The sequence below is a fragment of the Lepus europaeus genome, chromosome 17, assembly GCF_033115175.1.
Source record: "Lepus europaeus isolate LE1 chromosome 17, mLepTim1.pri, whole genome shotgun sequence".
Lineage (NCBI taxonomy): Eukaryota > Metazoa > Chordata > Mammalia > Lagomorpha > Leporidae > Lepus > Lepus europaeus.
The window spans coordinates 31,975,194-31,998,233 of NC_084843.1; the positions used below are offsets into that span (position 1 = coordinate 31,975,194).

The 23,040-nt window shown below is 55.5% G+C and overlaps 1 protein-coding gene across 1 annotated transcript in view; it reads left to right on the forward strand.

Moving 5' to 3' along the window:
* The window catches only part of SLIT1 (slit guidance ligand 1), a 162,355-nt gene that overhangs the window by 22,000 nt on the left and 117,315 nt on the right, over positions 1 to 23,040 (forward strand). Inside the window, exons 3-4 of the mRNA XM_062213973.1 lie at positions 1,822 to 1,893; positions 4,664 to 4,735. Coding sequence (XP_062069957.1) covers positions 1,822 to 1,893; positions 4,664 to 4,735 — 144 coding nt within the window. The remainder of the gene's footprint in view (positions 1 to 1,821; positions 1,894 to 4,663; positions 4,736 to 23,040) is intronic.

The following is a 23,040-nucleotide window of genomic DNA, read 5'->3' on the forward strand; positions in this document are numbered from 1 at the left end:
GGCCTTCTGGCTTCTCCACTGTCTTGGGGACACCCTGCAGGGGTGGAGCCGAGTCCTGACTTAGAGGGAGAAGTGGGCATGGCCGTGGGGCCCAAGCTGTCCTGCCCACTGTCAGCTGGGGGCCTGGGACAATCAGGAGGCCGTGATGAGCGTTTGGGTCTCTAGCTCTGGCTGCTGGAACTGAGTCTGCAGAGGGGTTCTAAGCAGCAGACATTTTTTGCACACAGTTCTGGAGGCTGGGAGTCCCAGAGCAGGGGCCCGGGAGGCCAGCGAGCCGTGATTGACAGCAGGGCTGGTGTCTAGTGAGGGCTCCTTCCTGTCTTGCAGACGGCTGGCCTCTCCTCTCCCGGGAGATTGGTGGTCTCTGTTCCCCTTCCTGCTGGGTTGGCGCCTCACCCTCTGACCTCAGTGAACTTGACCTCCCTAGAGGCCCCGTCTCCAAATGCAGTCACCTTGGGAGCTGGGGCTGCAGTGGATTGCAGGGGACCTGAGTGGGCACAGAGCAGTCCCACTGTTACCAGGAACCTGTGCCCGGGAAGGCTCCCCAGCAAGAGCACTCCCTGATTTGAGTGGGGGATGCTGAGCACAGAGCTGGTGCCTCTCAGGTGCCCAGCTGTGGCCGAGGTGATGGGCACAGCTCTGTTTGGCTCAGTTGCTCACTGCCAGTGAAACCCCATGTGGCAGCAGCCTTGTCAGGGTGGGCAGGGGTGAGGAACCAGGGACCCCATCCCTGTCTGCTCTCGGGGTACACAGGCAGTCAGGGCTCAGCCCACGCGCTCTGGAGTGCTGCATTTCTTTGCATTCTCCACACCTCTGAGCCCCGAGCTGCCTGGCTGGGAGGAAATCCAACATCAGAGGATCACAGGACCCTTCACCCCCTGCCCCCAGATTCTTTCAGAAGAGTGATGCTGGCTCTGCAGTTTCGAGAGTCCTTGGAGGAGCTGGGACCTTGTGGCCAATTTCTCTGCGGTCAGAAAGGACAAGTTAGGCGGCAGGCTGTGCTGCTCCAGAGTCTGCTGACCTCTGACCCCTTCCAGGCTCCGGGAGTCTCTTCTGACCTTCTGAGTCAGGGGGAGCTCACTCGCTCGCTCTCTGTCTCCCTCCCGCCCCCTCCCCTCTCCCCCTGGGCTTTGAGCAGAGAAATGTCTGGTGGCAGCTCTGTAGGGCCACCTAAGCCACCTGCTGGAGAGTGGCAGGGAGAAGACACAGGGAGAAAACCCTTCTTTGATGTCTCAAGAATGACCACGTGACCGTCACCCCCTGGTGGAAAGTGCTTCCCGCCCCCACCCCCAGCTGGAGCTCGTGGGCAGGAGCGGCAAGGAGTCCCACAGAGCCGGGTGGTTGAGCTGCTGTGGGCACCCACTCTTTCCTACAGCAGATGGGGCCGTGCGGAGTGGGGGAGTGGGCAGAGCGTGCTCAGGCACGTGTGGGCCCTGCCCAGTCACAGGCTCCCTCCCCTGATAGTGGCCACAGACAGGCCCCTGCACCAGCAGCCCAAGCCCACCCTAGCCTGCCTTCGGCGCAGTGACCCCATGGCAGGTGGCTGCAGAGGGGTCAGCGTGGGTGGGGCCCGAGGCCCGTCTTGCTGCCAGGGAGGGGGTGCTGAGGAGCCTTTGGCAGAGGATGGGGAAGTTGCAGGGTCATGAGCTAGGGGTTCTGCTCAGGCCAGGGGGTGAGCCTGCATGAGCCCTGGGCATGGCTCTGTCTCTCTCCCTCGCCAGCGTTGCCTGGCCGTTTGCCCCACCTCCTCCCGCGAGCCGGCTGCTTCCAGGAGTCCTTGCCCAGCGCCCTGAAGCTGTCCTTGCCTCTCTGCTTCCCCAGGCAGCTGATGGAGAACCAGATCGGAACCGTGGAACGGGGGGCTTTTGATGACATGAAGGAGCTGGAGCGGCTGTGAGTACCTCTGGGGTACAGGCTCAACAGGGCGGTGGAACTGGCGCTGAGAGGGTGCTGGGAATGAGGCGGTGCTCGAGGGGGTTCCCCTTGCCCAGCCCGGCTGGCTGCTGAGGGAGTTGCAGGCGTGGGGAGGTGACAGCAGAGAGGAACTGGGAGTATTCTCACCCGTGTCCATGTTGCTCTGTGTGCAGGGACCCAAGGCCTTGAGCCATCTCTGCTGCCTCCCAGGGTACACATCAGCAGGAAGCTGGAGTCAGGAGCCAGAGCTGGGTGTCAAACCCAGGAACTCCCATATGGGCCATGGGCATCTTAACTGCTAGGCCAGACACCCACCTTGAGCCACTGAGTGGGGTGCTGTGTATTTATTTTTAAAGATTTATTTATTTTATTTGAAAGTCAGAGTTACAGAGGCAGAGATAGAGAGGTCTTCCATCTGCTGGTTTATTTGCCAAATGGCTGTAACGGCTGGAGTTGAACCATTCCGAAGCCAGGAGCCAGGAGCTTCCTCTTGGTCTCTCACGTAGGTGCAGGGACCCAAGGACTTGGGCCATCTTCTACTGCTTTCCCAGGCCATAGCAGAGAGCTGGACAGGAAGTGGAGCAGCCGGGTCTAGAACTGGCGCCCATATGGGATGCCAGCGCTTCAGGCCAGGGCGTTAACCCACTGTGCCACAGCGCCAGCCCCAGATGAGTCTTTTCAAAGCATCCCACTTCGTCTTCATAGCAATGACTCTTTTCCTGCTAGTAATTCATCCATTTATGGACTCCTTTAAAAATGATCATGGCCGGCGCCGTGGCTTAACAGGCTAATCCTCCGCCTTGCGGCGCCGGCACACCGGGTTCTAGTCCCGGTTGGGGCGCCGGATTCTATCCCAGTTGCCCCTCTTCCAGGCCAGCTCTCTGCTATGGCCCGGGAAGGCAGTGGAGGATGGCCCAAGTCCTTGAGCCCTGCACCCGCATGGGAGACCAGGAGAAGTACCTGGCTCCTGGCTTTGGATCAGCACGATGCGCCGGCCGCAGCAGCCATTGGAGGGTGAACCAATGGCAAAAAGGAAGACCTTTCTCTCTGTCTCTCTCTCTCACTATCCACTCTGCCTGTCAAAAAAAAAAAAAAAATGATCATGTAATTGTAATGACAAATACTTCCGCCACAAAACAGGTTTGGAAATGGACAGAATTGGTTCTTATGAGCAGTTAGAAACTCGAGTGCAGAAAGAGAAGTGTGTGGCCTTGCAGGTGCCATGGCAGCTGCTGGCCTGTGGCCAGGTGGGAGTAGACCTGACTCCACCGTCTGGTGAAGTCCCCAACCTAAGTGGAAGTCAGCGTGGCCCTGTGGAGCCACCAGGGTCAGGGGCGAAGGAAAGACTGCCCCTCAGTGATGACCTGGGCGAGGCGCTCAGCTCATCTCAGAGAGGGGCAGCCCAACACAGACAACAGACGTACCACGGGCACCTGTCAGGAGCCGAGCCGAGTGGCGGGCTGGTGGCGGTGAAACCTTCCCAGGGAGGCTGTGTGCCTGGGTGGGTGTAAGGTGGTGGCATGGGCGAGAGAAGGAAGCCTGCCTTTTCCCTCTGCTGTGGGATGAGGCCAAGAACCATTTATCCCAGTGCCTGGCAGGAAGTCTGGGCCAGTAACGACTCCACTACTTTCATTAATATTTGGGTTCCCTGCATGTCCCTTCCCATGCTGGGTCCCTTTGGGAGCATTTGATTTTCCACTTTAAACTTGGCATTGAATTCCTCTTCCTCCTAAATGTCTTTCAGAAATTGAAGCCAGAAAAATAGGAAAGACTTTGGGGGAAGTAGAACAAAACCCAGCGGCTGCCTGGCAGAGGAAACACAGGGTTAACTTGTGGGATTGAGGCTGAGGATCTTGGAGTCAGCTGATGTCCGCTCCTGTTGCTTTAAGGACTATATTGGTGGCCTCTTTCCCCCAGAGTAGCTGTGAGCTTCCCTTTAGGGACAGGTCTTCCAGCTGGTCTGCTAGAGTTGCAGATCCAGGGTCTGTGCTAGGCTGGAGCATGGTGGACCTCACCTTCTCACATAGCAGATGATGGGAGACCTTCTAGGAGGTAAGTACAGACCAGCTACTGCCAGCCACATAGAATTAGATTTCTTGCCTGCTCCTTCCAAAGGAAAGCTTTTGCTGAGTTGGCGTATCATAGTGGGTTGAAGGACAGTTAAGGTAATCTTCGTGTGTAAACTTGGGCGCAGGGGCTGCCTGATGTCCCAGTGCTCCTCAGCCTTCATGTGCCCGCCCGTCGCTCGGGGCTCTGGTTGAGCTGCAGTCTCTGAGTCAGTAGTCCGGGGCAGTGCCTGAGATGCTGCACCTGTACCCACTCCCAGGTGGCAGCCCTGCTGGGGGCCCATGGACCCAGCTTCTGTACTTCCTGGGCATCACGTCCCTCCGTGGGCTGAGCTGCTGTGCAGTGGCGGCTCAAAAGCTATCACTGGGGTGGCCATTTAGCCTAGCAGTCAACATGCTTGTGTCCCACATCTGGATTCCTAGGCTCAGTTCCTGGCTCTGGCTCCTGATTCCAACGTCCTGCTAACGTAGACCCTGGGAGGCAGCAGGTGATGAGTCAAGTAGTTGGGTTCTTGCCATCCTTATGGGAAATCTGGATGGAATTCCTGGCCCAGCCTCAGCTGTTGTGGGCATTTGGGGAGTGAATGAGAGCTCTGTCTCTCAAATAATATAATAACAATAATGAGGAAGTCCTTTTAATTTCCTGGACGTCTAAGTGATTTCCAACTCTGTCTTTTCTTTAGTCGGCTGAACCGGAACCAGCTGCACACGCTCCCAGAACTGCTGTTCCAGAATAACCAGGCTCTGTCGCGACTGTGAGTGCCGCTCTGGGGGCGAGGTCCCCTCTCTGGTGTCATCCCTTACCCTGGGAGATGGGCAGTATTTGTTCCGTGGGGCTTGGATTACCTGGCAGGAGTGATTCGGGGCCTCAAGGCCAGTCCTCCTTGTTGGAAGATGCTGGGTTGGGCATTTCTCCACGGTCAGCACTTGGAAGAACCCACGGCTCCTCCAGTCGCAGGTGCAGCTACTGACAGCAGCAGAGGTGTCTGGGCCTGGGCATGCCTGCTGACTGCGAGGCCGGCCTCACCAGGCACTTTTCTTGCACGTTTCCCACTGTCTGGGGTTGAATGTTGGTTCATTCAGCTAGGTCCTCCTTGAAGCTGTTTCTGTTTTCAGCTCATTCCACCTGTAAGCGTAACATGGTCTGTAAGTTTATTAGCTGTGGTGAAATGTCTTATTTTGATGTGCTGTCACTGTCCATCTTTCTAGTTTGAAGGATTGGTGGGACCGCTACTCCGCTGTGACAAGCCAGATGTGTCTGTCATTCCACCATATGTTTCATTTTGGGGGATCTCGGGCTGGACAGGATCTTGGAGATCAGCTAAGGAATCTCTTCTGCGGCCCCTTAGCAAATGGTCCTGCAGTCTTTTTTTGACTGCCTGCAGGGACGGAGAGTTCACTACCTCACACAGTCAATTTCATTCTTTGATCTGCATATTAGAGAATTTTGAGTTGGGAGATTTTTGAGTCCCGGCAGTTCTAATCTCCTCGCCCCATCCTTCCTCTTGGTTGGCTTTTGCTAGGATTATCACAGCACTTTCTACAAAAATTCAGTGCATCTTTTCCCTTGGCCTCATTTCACACTGTTTGTGTCCTTCTCCCGAGTCCCCTGAGCCTTTCTGACCTTTGCAGGATTTGCCTGCTTGGGGTCTGTCCCCTGGCAGCCATTGCTGATCCACTGGCCTCCACCCTCGAGGGTCCCGAGCAGGTGCATGTGGCATGGTTGCCACCGAGCTTGGGTCTCCACACTGAGCTGCCCTCATTGATTTTGAAGTGCCTTGGACCCCTTGGTGCCTCCCAGCCCTTTGCCGGGGGTCTCTGCAGCCATGGGCACCTTTTGGGAGGATGCCCTCTTACCGTGGGCTTCCAGGGGTTAACTTTCTTTACCTGTTCGCTGGAGGGGCGGTCTGATTGTGCCCATAGCACCTCCAAGCCTGTGGGAGACCTGGTATGGGTGTTGATTGTGTCCCTGGTGGCTCCGGGTGAGCACCTGGCCCCCTGAAGGGACATGGTGCTCTGGGTACAGCCTCTTGTCCATCAGTGCACGGCCCCGTGATGCAGGCCGGGTCTGGCACTTCATTGCCTTCGAGGGTCCAGCCAGGAAAGGCAACCTGACTTCTCGCAGTGGGTGCGAGGGCCCATTTGGGTGCTGGCTTGTGTCCTTCTCGGTTTCATGTTTCCGCAGAAGCCCTACGGAAAAGGAGCTCTGGGCTCTAACGGATGTTAAATCAGCAGATTCTGGAGCGAAGGGCTGGCATGGGGAAGCCCGGGCAAGGGCTGAGATGCCACGGCAGAAGACGGGGGTCTGTGGGCCACCTACTCTTGGTGCCCTCTGGAAACCTTGGGGAATCTCCGGCTGCTCTGGGGAGAGGCCGGCTGACAGGGGGACGTGTAGGGGAAGGGTCCGCCCAGGGGAAGGCGTGGTGGACCTTGGAGAATATGTGCAGGCCCCACAGCCAGAACCAATTTCTACACATCCAGTGCTCGCTTTCCGGGCACTGGTTCCTTTCCTTCTGGCAGGAGACATTTCTTCTGCAGGTTGTGGCTTCCTGGGGGGAGGGACACTGTTTCCTTTAGCTCTCCGCCTGACATTTTCTTGATCTCCTCTGTAAGCAAGGTGTGCACACCAGAGGCCTCTGGGGAGGACTCCCGTGCAGGATGCCTGGCCTCGCTCAGCCCAGGGTTGGCTTCGCAGATGAGGCCAGTGCATCCTGGGACCCCTCCGGGGCAGACTGTCTCAGAGAGGGTGCTCGTGGGAGACTTGGTTAAACAAACTGCTGATTAATCTGGTTCTCTCTGGCATCAGGGCTCACGGAGTTTTCCACTGGGAGACGGTTCTGGGGAAGGGAATGAGGGCACGTGTGTGAAGATTCATTGGCTGAAGCTCCTGGCCCCCTCCCCAGCCCTGTGCTAGTGACCGCGCACCTGCCATCGCCTGGGTGGGCTGACTCAGGTGTGCTTGGGGGAGCTTGCTTCCAGAAACAGAACCTGCGTAGGCTGGTGGGGTGGGGTGTCTCGAGGGCACAGCCAACAGCTTGTGTGCTCCCTGGGACAGGCTCTGAGGAACAGCGAGCCCTCACACGGGAGAGATGTTTCTAGTTCTTTCTGGATATCCACCTGGCCCGCTCCTTCCTGCAAACCAGAGGCCTGGGCTTACTGACAATGTCTTGGTGATGAATGATTGGTGTTAGCCATGGTGCTGGCTCCTTTTCTGCTTCCTGTGACTTTGGAGCTCAGACCCTCGGCGTGTGCTGGGTCCAAATTCCAGATTTCTGGGAGAAAGAATCCGCTGGGTCAGGCAGTCACCCCTGGGCTGGGAGCTGGCCGGGGCTGTGGGGTCAGCTGGTGCAGAGACACTGTAGAGCCAGTCCCCTGGAAGGCGGGGTAACATGGGGAGGCAAGAACTAGCCTTGCTGATCTCCCACCTGTTGACTGACACCCCTCCCCCTCTTTGCCTCAGAGGGTTCTGTTACTAATCTTCCCCATCTGGAGCAAATTCTAGACATTCATGCGGGGCCGTTATACCAAATCAGCATGACGATGGGTTTGAAGGAGGCGATATGCGCCGGGTCAGCTGTGGCCACAGGCACGTAGCTGGTGCATCTGGTGTGTGTGGCTTCCAGAAGGTGAAGTCCTGCCACTGGTATTCCTCACGCAAACAGGTGCATCTGTCACGTCAGGTGTGACATTCAGGAACTATCAGGTGAGTCCTCCCGACTCCTGGGGGTGGCACCACAGTCCCAGACTGACCCACACTGGGGCAGTTGTGTAACCTTGGTGTTGGCTCCCCATCCCTGCCTCACCCCCCGCCCAAGGGGGTCCCCGTGCCTCCCACCAACAGGTGGCTTTCTTTCGCCAGCAGTCAGGGGAGAGCACCAGTGGGGCAGGTGGGTGGTAGTATCCCGGTTTCAGGGGCGTCCTCTCCTTCCTCGGGCTGCCCCCCATTGAGGTGGCCTGGAGTTCCTGCCGAGTGCACCCCACTTTGTGTCTGGAGTTGGTGGGAGCCCACGTGTCCCCTTGCTGCCTCCACCTCCCAGAGCCATGCTGCAGTCCTTGTGGACGTTGGGCTGAACACGAAGTGATTCTGTGCCAGGCTCCTGCCCGATTGCCAACGAATGGCAGCTGAGTGCCTGTGAGGTCAGCAGTCCCCGCTTAACAGATGAAGAAGTGCAAGGGTGTGGCGACAGGCCCTTCCCTTCACCCACCAACACCCATCCACCCGCTCATCTGCCCACCCACCTCCCTCCTGCCACCCATTTCTGTTCTGCCTCCCAGGTCCTGCCCTCCCAAACCCTGGGCAGTCTCCTCACCCACTGCTTGCACATCCCTCTGCCCCTCCACCCTTGCACCTGCCCTGCCATACAGCACCCTCCCACCCCTCCACCCTCATACCTGCCCTGCTATATAGCACTCGCCTACCCAGCCACCCTCACACCTGCCCACCCCTCCTCCTTACCCACCTGCCAAACCACCTCTAAACCCCTAGACACACTTCCACCCCTCAACTTGTCACACTGGTCAACCCCTCCCCTCCTCTCCTCTTCTCCCAGTCACTCCCCCTCCCCTTCCATCCATACCACACCCACCCACGCATCCAGCAGATCCTGGGCCTCCTGTGATGGGCCAGGCTGGTGGACAGGTGTGGTCGTGTCCCTCAGGGAGGTGACAGTCTGTCACAAGTGCTCTTGAGGGCAGCCCGCTCCCCCTCCCAGCAGGTGTACTCTGACAGCAGGTGGGGGTGATGGTACTGTGGTGGCAGGTCACCTGACTGTCCACCCCAGAGGAGGCAGAGGTGTTGAGTACGGGGCTGGATGCAGGGGTAACGTTTTGGGTTAGAGGGGCGTGCGTGGACCCTGACTGCTGTTTTCAGAGCACAAGCCCCAGTCTGCACTCATGCTCAGGCAGGGAGCAGGTGGGTGAGCCCCCTCCCTGCCCACCAGCTCTGTCCTCCCAGGCCGGAGGAAGGGCCTCGAAGCTCTCACGCCGTCCTCTTCCTCATCCAGAAATGCTCTGGACACCCAGGTCCCCTGGGCCTCCTTTTAGCCTTGGCACAATCGTGTGTCCTGACAAGGCAGACCTCTGCGGCTCTGCTGGGCTGGAAAGGCGGGGCGGGGCTGGAGACCATGAGCGCTCGCTGTGCGATTCTGCAGGAGCCGTGGGGAAGAGTGCCTGACCCTGCCAACCCTGGCTGGGCCGGCTGTAATTAAACTGTCAGCACAGCCAGGGGAACAAAGCTGCCCTTCTCGGCCGCCCAGCCCCCAGCCCGAGGCCAGAGGCATCTTCTGCTGGACTGAGAGCAGTTAAAAATGGGGCTGCCTGGCCTCCCAGAGAAATCCCACGAAGCAGGAAGGTGACCTCGCCGTGGTGACACCGTCCAGCCGGGCATCAGAGCCACGGAGGTGAGCCAGCCAGGCTCCAAAGATGCTGGCGCATGAGCGATGGGGCGCCTGCCACCCTCCCTGCCCAGGGCCTCTTTGTGCCAGGAACGCTGGGGCTGCTGTCCAACTTCGCTTTTTCCAGGAAGGAGCATCACGGGCTTTGTCTGTGAGTTGTCCTGGCATTGATGATAGCGTGGCTGGGGCAGCGCTGGGTGGAGCAGAGTCCACTGGAGGGGACTTCCTCTGCAGTCCTGTGCGTCCCCGGGGGCCCTGGTGAGATGCAGGGTGTTGCAGCTGCCAAGCTCATTCGACTGTGAACCTCCTGGGAAATGTACTTCAAGGTGATCGTCTGGCCTAGAAGTGGACACCTGTGCCCCATAGCAGAGTGGGTTTGGCACCCACTCCAGCGCCCAATTCCAACTTCCTGCTGATGGGCACCCTGGGAGACAGCAGGCAATGGCTCAAGCACTTGGGTCCCTGCCATCCGTGTGGGACACCTGGTTGGAGTTCCTGGCTCCCAGCTTCTGCCTGGCCTATTCCCAGCTGTTGAAAGTGTTTAAGGAATGAATCAGTGGATGGTAGTGTGCTCTTTGTCTCAAGTAAATAGGTACATTTATTTATTTTTATTTATGTATTTATTTTAGATTTTATTTATTTATTTGAGAGAGTCTTCTATCCGCTGGTTCACTCCCCAAGTGGCTGAAATGATTGGATCTGAGCCGATCCGAAGCCAGGAGCCAGGAGCTTCTTCCAGGTCTCTCACGCGGGTGCAGGGTCCTAAGCACTTGGGCCATCTTCTACTGCTTTCCTGGGCCATAGCAGAGAGCTGGATCAGAAGAGGAGTAGCCAGGACATGAACCAGCAGCCGTATGGGATTCTGGGGCCTCAGGTGGAGGCTTAGCCCACTACGACACAGCACTAGCCCTGTAAACAGGTACATTAAAAAAACTACAATGCTTCTGAAAAGTATATTTTTAAAAACTCATTTTTCAGGAACACCTTGTCACGCACATGGCCTGGTGTTGTGACTTGAAGAGCACCTTGACAAGAAGGATAAGAGCTTTGATTTTTTGAGGAGCTTTGCTCCCCAGCCTGCAGGGTGAGGCTAGATGGGGAGCCCCTGTGAGCGACTGCCTGGCCTGGTTCCTGGGTGGGAGCCCCGCTGAAGTCAGTAGGGCCCCCGAGCACCTACTTCACCTCCTGCAGCCACACAGGGGTGATTTGGGGATTATGCGTGGGTGGCTGTGGACACTGTGGATTCCCAAAGTGCCTGCCAGTCCTCAAGTCTGCACCTGCAGCCCAGGCTCCAGCAACAGCTGTGAGCATCCCGATGGGCAGAGGGCAGCTGGCCTGGGGTGACGTCTCGCTCTCCCAGGTGTGCTGATGTGCTTGGGGAGGAATGTCCCCCCACCCCACCCTGGCAGCTGGCTGTGGGCTTTGAGCCTGGCTCCCCACTGGCTGGCTCAGGTCCACCCAGGCTTTCCCAGCTGTGCACAGCCAAGGAGCCAAGGGGGTGAAGGAGGGCTGGGGGTGGGGGCGAGTAGTCAGGGTCGCCTGTGGTAGTGTCCTGCGAAGGCAGCTGCCGGCAGGGCTGTCCAGGGCTCAGAGGCCGGCAGAGCTGCTGCCCTCTGCTGCGGTGCTGGAGAAGCCGGCGTGAGACCCACGGATGCCTTAGCGTGGAGAAAATCCTGGACGGAGAATGTGCAGGCAGCGGGGCGCTGTCAGGGGATAACTTCTAGGGAAGTGAGGGTTTAAATTCTTTTTCAAAAATTATGCAAATAATTTTGCTAGGATATTGGATATTTGGAAAATAGAGAAAAATAAAGATAAAAGGGAAGATGTTCATTTTCTTTCTTTTTTTAAAAAAAGATTTATTTATTTTTATTTGAAAGAGTAACACACAGAGAGAAGGAGAGGCAGAGAGAGAGAGAGAGAGAGAGAGAGAGAGAGGTCTTCCATCCGCTGGTTCACTCCCCAGTTGGCTACAATGGCCGAGGCTGCATCTGAAGCCAGGAGCAAGGAGCTGCCTCCAGGTCTCCCACATGGGTGCAAGGGCCCAAGGACTTGGGCCATCTTCTACTGCTTTCCCAGGCCACAGCAGAGAGCTGGATTGGAAGTGGAGCAGCCGTGACTCGAAATGGTGCCCATATGGTATGCCGGCACTGCAGGCAGCAGCTTAACCTGCTGTGCCCTAGCACTGGCCCCAAATGTTCATTTTCTCAGTTAACCAAGATACTTAAAATGCTTGGGATAACATCCAAATGTTTTTAAAAAATAAAGTTTTTATTTTTATTTATCAGAGAGAGAGAGATTGATTGACTGATTGATTGATTCCATCTACTGGTTCACTTCCCAAATATCTGCAACAGCTAGGGCTGGGCCCTGAAGCCAGGAGCTTGGAGCTCAATCCAGATCTCACGTGGGTGGCAGTGACCTAACCAACTACTTGAGCCATTGTATTGAAATCAGAGGGGGGACTTGAACCCACATACTCTGATATGGGATGTGGGTGTGCCAAACAGTGACACTGTTTATCTACTGCACCCAAAGCCTGACCCTAAAAGCTTCACACCACAGCAGTTTGTAATTGTTATAATAGTAATGCCCATTTGTGAAAGCACTTACGTGCCTAATACTTTCTGTGCATGTCCTCATTTTAATTGTCATTGTCCATGCAATGGGAGCTACTCTGTTCCCCATTGCACAGTTGGCAGAATTGAAGCACAGGTGGTTAAGTAAATTAATCTCGTTGCTGGTTGTTGGTATATCTAGGCTAAGGACCCAGGGAGTGAGGCTGGTGTTCTTCAATGCCGGCCTCTCATATCTGAGTGCGGTTCTATACCTGGTTACTCTGCTTCTGATCGAGCCCCCGCTAATGTGCCTGGGAAAGCATTAGAAGATGGCCCAAGTGCTCAAGACTGTGCTACCCATATGGGAGACCCAGATGGAATTCCTGGCTCCTGGTTTCAACCTGGTCCAGCCCTGACCGTTGCAGCCATCTGGGGAGTGAACAGGAGATGGAAGATCTCTCTCTCTCTTTCTGTCTCTCTTTCTGTCTCTCCTTTTCTCTCTGTTGCTCTGCCTTTCAGATATATAAATAAATCTTAAAATCCATGGAGAGTGCGACTTGAGGGTGTTCACCATTGTGCTGAACGACCCCTTCCTTATGGGAAAAGTGAGAAAACAGGACCAGGAAGAGACTGCTGCTGTGGCTTTGCAGTGTGGCAGCGCTGGGGCGTGGGGGCAGGAATGCAAGGCTCCAGGGGACGGAGTGGCTATGCGGACACGAGTGGGAGTGCTGCTGCCCCGTGGACAGGTGCCCCTCAGTTCTAGAGAACTGTTAGGGCTTGGCATGGAAGGAGGTGTAGCTAGGCCCTGGGTCTAGAGTGTTCTAGAATGAGGAGTCTGGACGGGGTGATAGGTGGAGCCACAGAGTGTTCTAGAAGAGCAGAGTGACTGAGCAGAGAGTGAGTCTCACCCACTCGGACACAGGCGTCCTGCCTCCTGCCAGCTGTCTGCACCTGAGATAGGAGCCAGGGGGCTGATGGGCCCTGCCTCGGCCCTGGCCCGCCTGGGGCACCAGTTCCCTGCCCAGGTCCTCAGTCAGAGCCACTGCTGCCTCCTCAGTGCCAATTTCCTTTATGGCATTTTAAGTGTGATGCAGTGTACATAATGTTTGTCATTGTCACCGTTTGTGAGGGTGCAGTTCAGTGGCAGTAAAAAGTCCCGATTCTGTGTAACCATTGCTGCCGTCTGCACCCGAGACCTGTTCGTCATCCCCAACAGGACCTGAACCGAAAATAAGAACTCACTTCGCCTCCCCCACCCCTTGGTCAACTCCAGTCTCCTTTCTTTCCTTTAAAAACTTACTTTATTTTATTTGAAAGGAAGAAGAATCGGTGACAGACAGAGACAAAGACACACACACAGAGATCGCCCATCTGCTGCTTCACTCCCCAAATGCCTCCAACAGCCAGGGCTGGGCCAGGCTGAAGCCAGTAGCCAGAAACTCAGTCTCGGTCTCCTACCTGGGTGGCAGGCACCCAACTTGAGCTGCCTCCCAGGGTGCACAACCTGCTGCCTCCCAGGGAGCACATTAGCAGGAAGCTGGATCAGGAGAGGAGCTGGGACTCAAACCCGAGCCCTCCAGACACGCGATGCCAGCGTCCCAATGACGTCTTCACCACTGCACCAACTCCCAGCCCTTCTCGTCCTGTCTGTGTCTGTGACCTTGCTTGACGTCAGTGCATCATCCAAATGGACTCGTGCACTGAGGACCCGCACCTGGCATGTTTCCCCTAGCACAGGGTTTTTGAGGTCCACTGCTCTCAGTGGCTGGGGCCTGTCCGCTCTGTGGATGGATTTGATGTATTCTCTTGGTGCGGCTGTTGATGCCCCTGGATGGCCTCCACCTGTCCATGCTCCTATGCCCCAATCTGTCAGGCAGGTCTCGCTCACCCTAGGATAAAAAGGCTGGTGGGCCGTGGTGTGTCTGAAGGCTGCAGAAGGAGAGAACAGACTCCCCACTTCCTGCCTCCCTGCCTCCTGGGTTTGGGACTTTCCAGGTCTGACCTGTGCCTGGCCTCATGGATTTAGTGGACTTAGCACTTTCCAGCTGAGACCCTGTTCCACTTGACCTGTGGTTGGCAGAAATGTGGGGCCAGTTGTTCAGGACTTAGAGCTGGTTTGGGGGGGTAAATAAGGCCAATGAGGGTGAGTTGAATGGAGAGATGGCCAGGGGCACTCCCTGGGAGGGTGGGCACAGGGGCCCTGAACACGGCCCCTGCCCGGGTGGCTGGAGGAGCTGAAGCTGGGGGTGAGGGAAGAAGGGGGTCAAGGAGGGATCAGGGCCCTTTCCACTGGTGGAGGTGGACGTGAGTTGGCCTGAGCTCGGCTCAGGGGCCGGGGTGGTGACTTGTACATGGCAGGTTAGGGTCAGACTGGCTCACCACTTGGTGATGAGGTGCCCCCAGCACCTGCTATTCAGACCTTCCCATAAGCTGGGCATTGTGCTCACGTGGTGCTGTCACCCACTGGGGATTCTGCAGAGTTCAGAGAGGGAGCCGTGGGGCTCCCCAAGCCCTTTGCAGTGTGTGCCATAGGCAGCGTCAGCTGATTCGAGTGTGCTGCCTTTGGTTTGTGGCTGGGACCTTGTAGTTTGGCATTAGCTTGGTGGCACAAGCATGGTTGCCTAATGCTAGTGAGAGCCCTGCCTGGCACTTGGATAGTTGAAATGTGGGAGGGTAAGTCATCAATAAAGATATTTTAAAAGCCCAGATGTTTCTTTAAAATTCCATGAGAGGCATGAGTATACACACACAGAGGCATGAGTATACACACACAGAGCGTCGACGGGGAAGAAGAGCATACTCCCATCCACTGGATTACTTTCCAAACACCTGCAACAGCTGGGCTGAGCCATGGCCAAAGCCAGGAGCTTTGGTCAGTCTGGCTTGGGTCTTTATGGGGAGCCTTTTTCTTTTTTTTATTTAAAAGATTTCTGTATTTGAAAGGCAGAGTTACAGAGAGAGCGAGAGCTAGAGAGAGAGAGAAAGAGAACTTTCATCTGCTGGTTCACTTACAAAGGGCCACAATATCCAGGGTTGGGCCAGGCCAAAGCCAGGAACCTGGAACTCTGTCTCAGTCTCCCACTTGGGTGCAGGGACCCAAGCACTTGGGCCATCCTCGGCACATTTACAAGGAACTGGATCAGAAGCGGAGCAGCCGGGACTCAAACCAGCACCCATATGGGATGCCCGCAGTGCAGGCAGTGCTACGCCACAGCGCTGACCCCATGGGGAACCTCTCATCAGACCTCATCAATGTCCCAGGGGAGCCCTGAGTGCCCCCTGCTCTTTGGGGGAAGGCTTAGATTTGTGGGAGAAGGGGAGGTAGGGAGATCATAAAGTGAACCCCAAATCTCTGCCACATCTCTGGCTCTTCCCACATTCTCTGGGGTCCAGCCACACGTTGACCTTTGCTGAGGAGGGCAGGCCTCCGTCTGGCCAGCTGCTGGAGGGGACGGGTGGCCTGAGCTGCCCCTCCTGTGGATCCGGCTGTGAGAGCTGTCTGGCCAGGCATGGAGGGGTTGGGCTTCTCAGGTCAGAACTGGGCCTGACCAGAGCGTGTGGAGGAGGGCACCTGGCTTGGAAGGAGCTACTTGTCCTTTAGAATAAGCAGGAAGCCTCCAAATCATACCTGGAACCACTTGACACTGCAAAGCGCTTGCTGGCGAGACGCTCTGCATTCTGTGTGTGGTGTGTGTGTTTTCCCGTCTTCATGCTGCGAAGATTTGCTTGTGTTCTTTGTCTTGCCCAAACTGCTGCTAAACACCGGCCCTGCTTCTGCGTGGTGCTTGGCGCAGTCTAGTGGACCTGGAACTGTCTTTGCCTTCAGGATGTTGACTCGCTGGCATGTCCCCGCCTGGCCGGGGTTCTGCAGCCGGAATGTGGTCCTAGCTGCAGGCAGGAACGCCCGTGTCGGTCAGCCCGGGGGGCCACAACCAGTGGCTAAGCAGCTCATGCTTGTCTGGCAGACCGAGAGGCTGGGCGTCTGTGATGGGGCTGCCAGCGTGGTTGGATTCCGGCGATGGTCCCTTCCTGCCTCACCTGGCTGCCTTCTTGCTGTGTCCACACGTGGTACAGACAGAAAGAGAGCAAGGGAGAGAGCGAGCGAGCGAGCGAGGGAGGGAGCTGTCTGGTGCCTCTGCTCACCAGGGCCCTGATCCCCTCCTGCGGCCCCACCCTCCTGACTTCAGCAAAGCACCCCTCGGCAAGCACCGCCCCTTGGGACGTTGAGGTTTCCAGGGGCGCCCCCTGTGTCCACAGCAGCTACCCTCGCTGCTGGATTGCCTTCCCACAGCTGCTGTGACAAACTAGCACAAGGCCGGGGCCCTAAAGCATCCCCAGGTCATGATCTCACACTTCTGGAGGTCAGAGGCCAAGACAGGTCCCACAGGGCTAAGATCCAGACCTCGGAAGAGCCGCGCTCCCTCTGGAACCTCAAGGGGCCTCTGTGCCTTTTCTTTTCTGGCTTCCAGGGGCTGCTCCCGCTCCTTGCCAGTGGCAGCATCAGCTTCCATGGCCGCATTTGCCCTGCATTGAGTTTCCTGCCTTCTTCTTTGCCTGGCGGGAACCCTGGAGGTGACTCTGGCCTACTTGAGTCTTGGGTAGACCAGGACCCTCCAGGTTCTGTCCTCAAGTCCCTTGGCCCTGGAAGATGACATAGCCACAGGCTCAGGGGCTGGGATGGCGACGTCTTTGGAGTGGGAGGGTGTTATTCTGTCCGTCACATGTCTTCCCTTTGGCTGCCGATGCCCCTCGGTGACAGCCTGTGTGCTGAGCTGCTCCTTCCGGGGCTACGGAGTCACGCACACACCTGCGCAGCTCCTCGGAGCTCCAGGAGCCCCCCACCCCACCCCCAAGAGGGCCTCAGGCCGCCTCTCCTGGCCCTTCCAGGTCAAAACTAGGCTCTCTGGCACCGAGTCCTCGTTTTCTCCAGTATTCGTGGGTGCTGACTGCTGTGGGGTTCCCAGCCTCCCTGTCTACGCCCTTATCTAGATAGCATGGGAGGTGTTGTGAGTTTGGGTGATTTGTGTGGAGTGCCTGGTGCCGGAGCTGTGATTGGGTTCGTCACCAGAGACGAGTGAGGAGGGGGAGGGCGGACGTGTGGACAGGCTTCACCCAGCTGTGACCGATGTGCATAAAGGACGGTTTGCTCACCTAGAAGCTTCCTGAGCTGCCCTTGCTGGAGGCCTTGTGGGCACCCCTTCATCCCGGCCTCCACAGGAGGGGACAGGCTGGCCCTGTCTCCTTGACTCAGCAGGGCGTCCCTCTCCCCATTGTCCCCCCGGGTGGGAACATGGCTTCCCGTCTCTGCATCTGGTCTCAGCTTGCTCAGCCGTGGCAGGAGCTCAGCCGGTCCCCTGGGTCACTTCTCTCTCTGGTTTTGCAGATTGAAAATGAGGTGGCGACTTCATACAAATGGAAAAAGAATTTCTGCGACCTCTTTCTCTGAGCGCATTTCCCAGGAGCTGACTTGGTGTAGAAATCTTTATTCTATTAAATTGGCATGAATATTAACGTGAATTATAACTCGCGGCGCTTAAATTCATCATCCATCGTAGCACGGGATTTAAAGAAACAAACACCTGGCAACAGAAACCCATCTTTCCCCTTGATTCTTAACTTGTATCCATCCCTGCTTCATTTTTTAAGAGAGAGAGAGAATCAGAGACAGAGACAGAAACAGAGTGGCAGAGAGAAAGGCAAAGCCAGACACACAGAGATCTCCCATCCTGTGGTTCACTCCCCAAATGCCTGCATCAGGCAGAGCCGGGTCAGGCCAAAGCCAGGAGCTGGGAACCCAATCAGGATCTCCAGCGTAGGCGGCAGGGACCCGAGTGCTGCCTCCCAGGGTGTGCATTAGTAGGAAGCTGGGATTGGGAGCAGGAGCGGAACTTGAATGTAGGCGCCCTGATAGGAGACGCGCGCGTCCCGAGGGGTGTCTGGGCTCCTGTGCCGCGGCCGCCCCTGCTTCTCTTTGCTCTTGTAGCATCAGAAGGCCCTTCCAGAACACAGGTGTGGTTTGATTTCTTTGGGGCTCCGGGTTAATGTGGCGTTAGGAGCCCACCGGGGCAGCACAGGTTGGCATGTAATAACAGGTTGGTGTTGATGTTCCCGAAAGCACTTCCCAGCTCACTGATGATAGGCAGCTTGGTTCTCTGCCGTGGAAGCCCATGTCCCCACCTCTCCTTCAAGTTCTAGGCTGACTTCTTCAGTGTCAGCTTTCAAAAAACACTGAACATCAAATTTACCATCGTAACCAGCTTTAAGCATATAGTTCCGTGTGTGAAGTACATGTAGTATGAGCAGCCGATCTCCAGAATATTCCATCCTGCAAGATCAGTGAGCAACAGCTCCCGGTTCCCTGTCCCCAGCCCTTGGTAAGCAGTGCTCTGCTATCTGCAGCTCTACATTGGACGGCTCTAGGTACCTCACATACATAGAACCACACAGTACTGGTCTTTCTGTGATGGCTTGCTTCACTTGGCATAATGTCCTCAACATTCATCCCATGTTGAAGTGTGTGTCAGAAACGCCGTCCTTTTCAAAGCGGATCAATACTTTGTTGCACGGATATACCATGTTTTGTTTATCCGTTCAGCCGTGGAGAGACATCTGGGCTGCTTCCTCTTCCTGGCTGTCCTGAGTAGTGCTGATGTGAACATGGGTGAACAAACATCTCATGGAGATCCTCCCCCGATCCTTCCCTCTCTCACTGCTCTCTCCCCACCTCTCCTCCCATCTCTCTAATGAATGTGTGGTGATACCTCCTTGTGGTTTTGTCTTGCATTTCTCTGATTAGTGATACTGAGTTATTTTCCATATACTTGTTGGCCATCTGTATATCATCAGACAGAATGTTTGATAGATAAATAGAAATGTCTATTTAAATTCATTATCTGTTTTTGGTTGGAGCATTTGATATTTTTAAGGATTTATTTGTTTAAAATGCAGAGTTAGAGAGAGGCAGAGGCAGAGAGAGGGAGAGAGAGATCTTCCATATGCTGGTTCACTCCCCAGATGACCTTAATGACTAGAGAGCTGTGTTGATCCGAAACCAGGAGCCAGGAGCTTCTTCCAGGTCTCCCACATGGGTGCAGGGGCCCAAGGACTTGGGCCATCTTCCTCTGCTTTCCCAGGCGTGTTAACAGGGAACTGGACAGGGATTTGAACCAGTGCCCAAATGGGATGCTGGCACTGCAGGTGGTTGCTTTACCTGCTATGGCTCCATGATCATTTTATTTTATTTTTTGTTGTTGTTGAGTTGTAGGAGTTCTTTAGATGTTCTGGATATTAACATCTTGCCATATATATGACTTGCGAGTATTTTCTCCCATTCTGTGGGTTGTTGATTTACTCTTTTTTAAAGGATTTATTTATTTATTTATTTGAAAGTCAGATTACATAGAGAGAAAAGGAGAGGCAGAGAGAGAGAGAGAGAGAGAGAGCGAAGTCTTCCATCTGCCTGTTCACTCCACCATTGGCCACAATGGCAAGAGCTGCGCTGTTCCGTAGCCAGGAGCCAGGAGCCTGTTCCGCGTCTCCTACGTGGATGCAGGGGCCCAAGTCCGGGCTGTCCTCCATGGCTTTCCTAGGCCACAGCAGAGAGCTGGATTGGAAGTGGAGCAGCTGGAACTTGAACTGGTGCCCATCCGGGATGCCGGTGCTGCAGGCGGTGGCTTTACCCGCTACGCCACAGCACCGGCCCTGTTGATTTACTCTGTTATTTGTATTCTTTGATGCATAAAGGTCTTTATGTTTGATGTAGTAGTTTGTCTGTTTTGGCTTTGTCGTTCGTGCGTTTGATATTGTTGCCAAGAAACCACTGCCAGGTCCAAGATCACGGAGCTGTTTTCTTTCTGGAGTTTTGGGTTTTACTTTTATGCCTTTTGCCATTTTGAGTTGGTTTTGCATGTGGTGTCAGATAGGAGTTCAGTTCCATTCTCTTGTGTGTGGAAATGCAGTTTTCCCACTCCATTTGTTTATGACACTGTCTTTGCATCATGAAAAGTTCTTGGCCGTCTCACTGGAGATCATTGGGTTTTATTTCTGGGCTGTCTATTCTGTCTCACTGGTTTACTTGTCTGTCTTTATGCCAGTACCACGTTGTTTTGATCACTGTAGCTTTACAGTAAGTTTTGAATTAGAAAGTGTGAATCCTCCAATTGTGTTTTTTTCCATAATTGTTTTGGCTGTGCATGATCCAGTGACAACTTTTTATTCAAGTGACTTGTTACAGCAAAAATACAGCACATAGAAGTTTAGATTTGAAGGGGACAAAACCCATCTACTCAGGGTCGGCATTGTGGTATAGTGGGTAAAACTGCTGCCTGCGACACCAGCATCCCATATGAGCACTGGTTCAAGTCCCAGCTGCTCCACTTCTGATCCAGCTCCATGCTAATGTGCCTGGAAAAGCAGCGGAAGACGGTAAAGTATTTGGGCCCCTGCACCCACATGGGAGACCCAGAAGAAGCTCCTGTCTCCTGGCTTCAGATTGGCCCAGCCTTGGCTGTTGTGGCCGTTTGGGGAGTAAACCAGTGGATGGAAGACCTCCTTTCTGTCTGTCTGTCTGTCTGTCTCTCTCTCTCTCTGTGACTTTCTTTCTTGCTTGCTTTCTTTCCTTCTTTTTTTTTGACAGGCAGAGTGGACAGTGAGATAGAAAGGTCTTCCTTTTTGCCGTTGGTTCACCCTCCAATGGCTGCCGCGGCCAGTGCGCTGCAGGCGGCGCACTGCGCTGATCCGATGGCAGGAGCCAGGTGCTTCTCCTGGTCTCCCATGGGGTGCAGGGCCCAAGCACTTGGGCCATCCTCCACTGCCTTCCCAGGCCACAGCAGAGAGCTGGCCTGGAAGAGGAGCAACCGGGACAGAACTGGCGCCCCAACCGGGACTAGAACCCGGTGTGCTGGCACTGCAAGGCAGAGGATTAGCCTATTGAGCCATGGCGCGCTCCTTCCTTCCTTCCTTCCTTCCTTCCTTCCTCCCTCCCTCCCTCCCTCCCTCCCTTCCTTCCTTCCTTCCTTCCTTCCAGATTTATTCAGAGAAAAAAGATTTATTCCAACTCTCTCTTTTCTTTTCTTTCTTTTTTAAAGATTTATTTATTTATTTGAAACTCAGAGTTACACAGAGAGAGGAGAGTCAGAGAGAGAGAGAGAGAGAGAACTTCCATCCGATGGTTTACTCTCCAGATGACCGCAACAGCCGGAGCTGTGCCGATCCGAAGCCGGGAGCCAGGAGCTTCTTCTGTGTCTCCCATGTGGGTGCAGGGGCTCAAAGACTTGGGCCATCTTCTACTGCTTTCCCAGGCCACAGCAGAGAGCTGGACAGGAAGTGGAGCAGCCAGGTCTCGAACCGGTGCCCATATGGGATGCCGGCGCTTCAGGCCAGGGTGTTAACCCACTGTGCCACAGCACCGGTCCCATGACTCTGTCTTTCTAATAAATAAACAAATCTTAAAAAAACAAAAGTCATCTACTCCGGGGGCTGCTTACACACGTCTGGTGGTGGTCGCTCACCGCTTCACCATGTAACTGGTAAGTAGCTCTGGTCATTGGGCTCCTAGAACTTGCCCCATGTTCCTTGCCTCTTCCCCCTGGTGGCTTGGGGCTGCTGTCTAGAGTAGCACTAGGGCCAGCCAAGGCCAGCCCTTCAACCAGCAGTCGTCTCTGGTAGATTCGTCACAGAGCCATACGTGTTTCTAGGACAGAGCTGTGAGAATTGTTTGTAAGAGGCCGTGGGGGACTATCTGTGCATGGTAGAGATGGCTTTCAAGAATCAAGGACATCCCAGAGTTTCTGCTGGCTGCCTGGTTCTGTCCCATTTGTCCCCAGCAACTTTGTGAAGAATCTCCAGGGCCCTGTCTGCTGGTTGGGTCCTCCGTAGGCTTCTGGTGGGCAAGCCTGGAGCTGTAGCCTCAGGAAGCCGATGTGATTTACCAAGCCGGGAAGCAGGTAGGCGGGGGAGGTGTCCTGGGGACTTGTTGGCAGAGTGTAAGGGGCACGGGGGCTGGAACACCTGTGTTTCAGGTCTGGCTCTGTCTTCTTCTGGCTGTGACACCTTGGATGGGTCACCTGGCATCTCTGGACCCTGCCCGCTCTCTTGCTTTTCCTGCTTGGTTGGCGGAGGGAACAGAAGGGGCTGCTCAGCACACTGGCAGGTGGCACAGGACTGCGAAGGGGTGGTCGCTGTCCCAAGAGGACAGAAGGCTGGAGAATGACGCCTGTGAACTGGACTGCAGTGAATGAGCTGTCACCAAATATTGACAGATGTGGGCATGACTGTAAAAGCGCTTGGCAGGAATTGTGGAAAGGGCCCTTGACCAAGCTCAGGAGGCGCCCAGGGTGTGTGTGCGGGGGGGGGGGGGGGGGCTCTGGGAGTGAATGGACTCGGGCTGAACTAATAGAGGCAAGATGTCCTCTCCAGGGAGGGATGGCCCTGTTCTAGTCTGTGCTGATGCGAACACATCGGAGAACAGTGCTCGGTACTGGGATCGGCGCTGTGTTGTGGGGAGGCCCCTAATCACGCTCTGGAGGAGCATCTGGGAGCCATCTGGAAACCGTTTCATGTGTGACAGGCAGGGGCCGCGGCTGTTTGCTTGATGAAAAGAAAATGCAGAGGAGCCCTGAGAGTACTTTCCAGCTCTCTCTGAAGGGCTGTCCCGGGCAGGGAGCTGGTGGGTTCCAGAAACTGCGCACGGGGGCTGGCAGGTTCTGGGAGGTGGGTTTTTTTCTGTATGGGGCAGGCTTCCTGGACCTGGGGGGGGGGCTTCTCTGCTGTCACCGGGTCCCTGGAGGAGTTGGTGCACGGGCTGAATCCCTGCTGGCTGGCACTGTGTGGTGGGGACATAGGGCTGATGGCCATAGGTAGGTGCAGAGCTGTGGAAGAATGTGGGCTCGCTTGTGAGTCGCCCGAGGCCGCTCTAGAAGGGACGTGGGGCGGTTCATGGGCTGGCAGACACAGGCACCTGGCAGACAGCAGGAGCTGGAAGTCCCCTGGCCCCAGGCTTAGTGTGGGAAGGAAGCCACCCTTTACCACAAGGCTGTTCCTGCGCAGCGTGCAGCAAAATATTGAGCAGGCTCCAGGGGCAGGGACAATGAAAGCCCATGAATCACGTTAGGG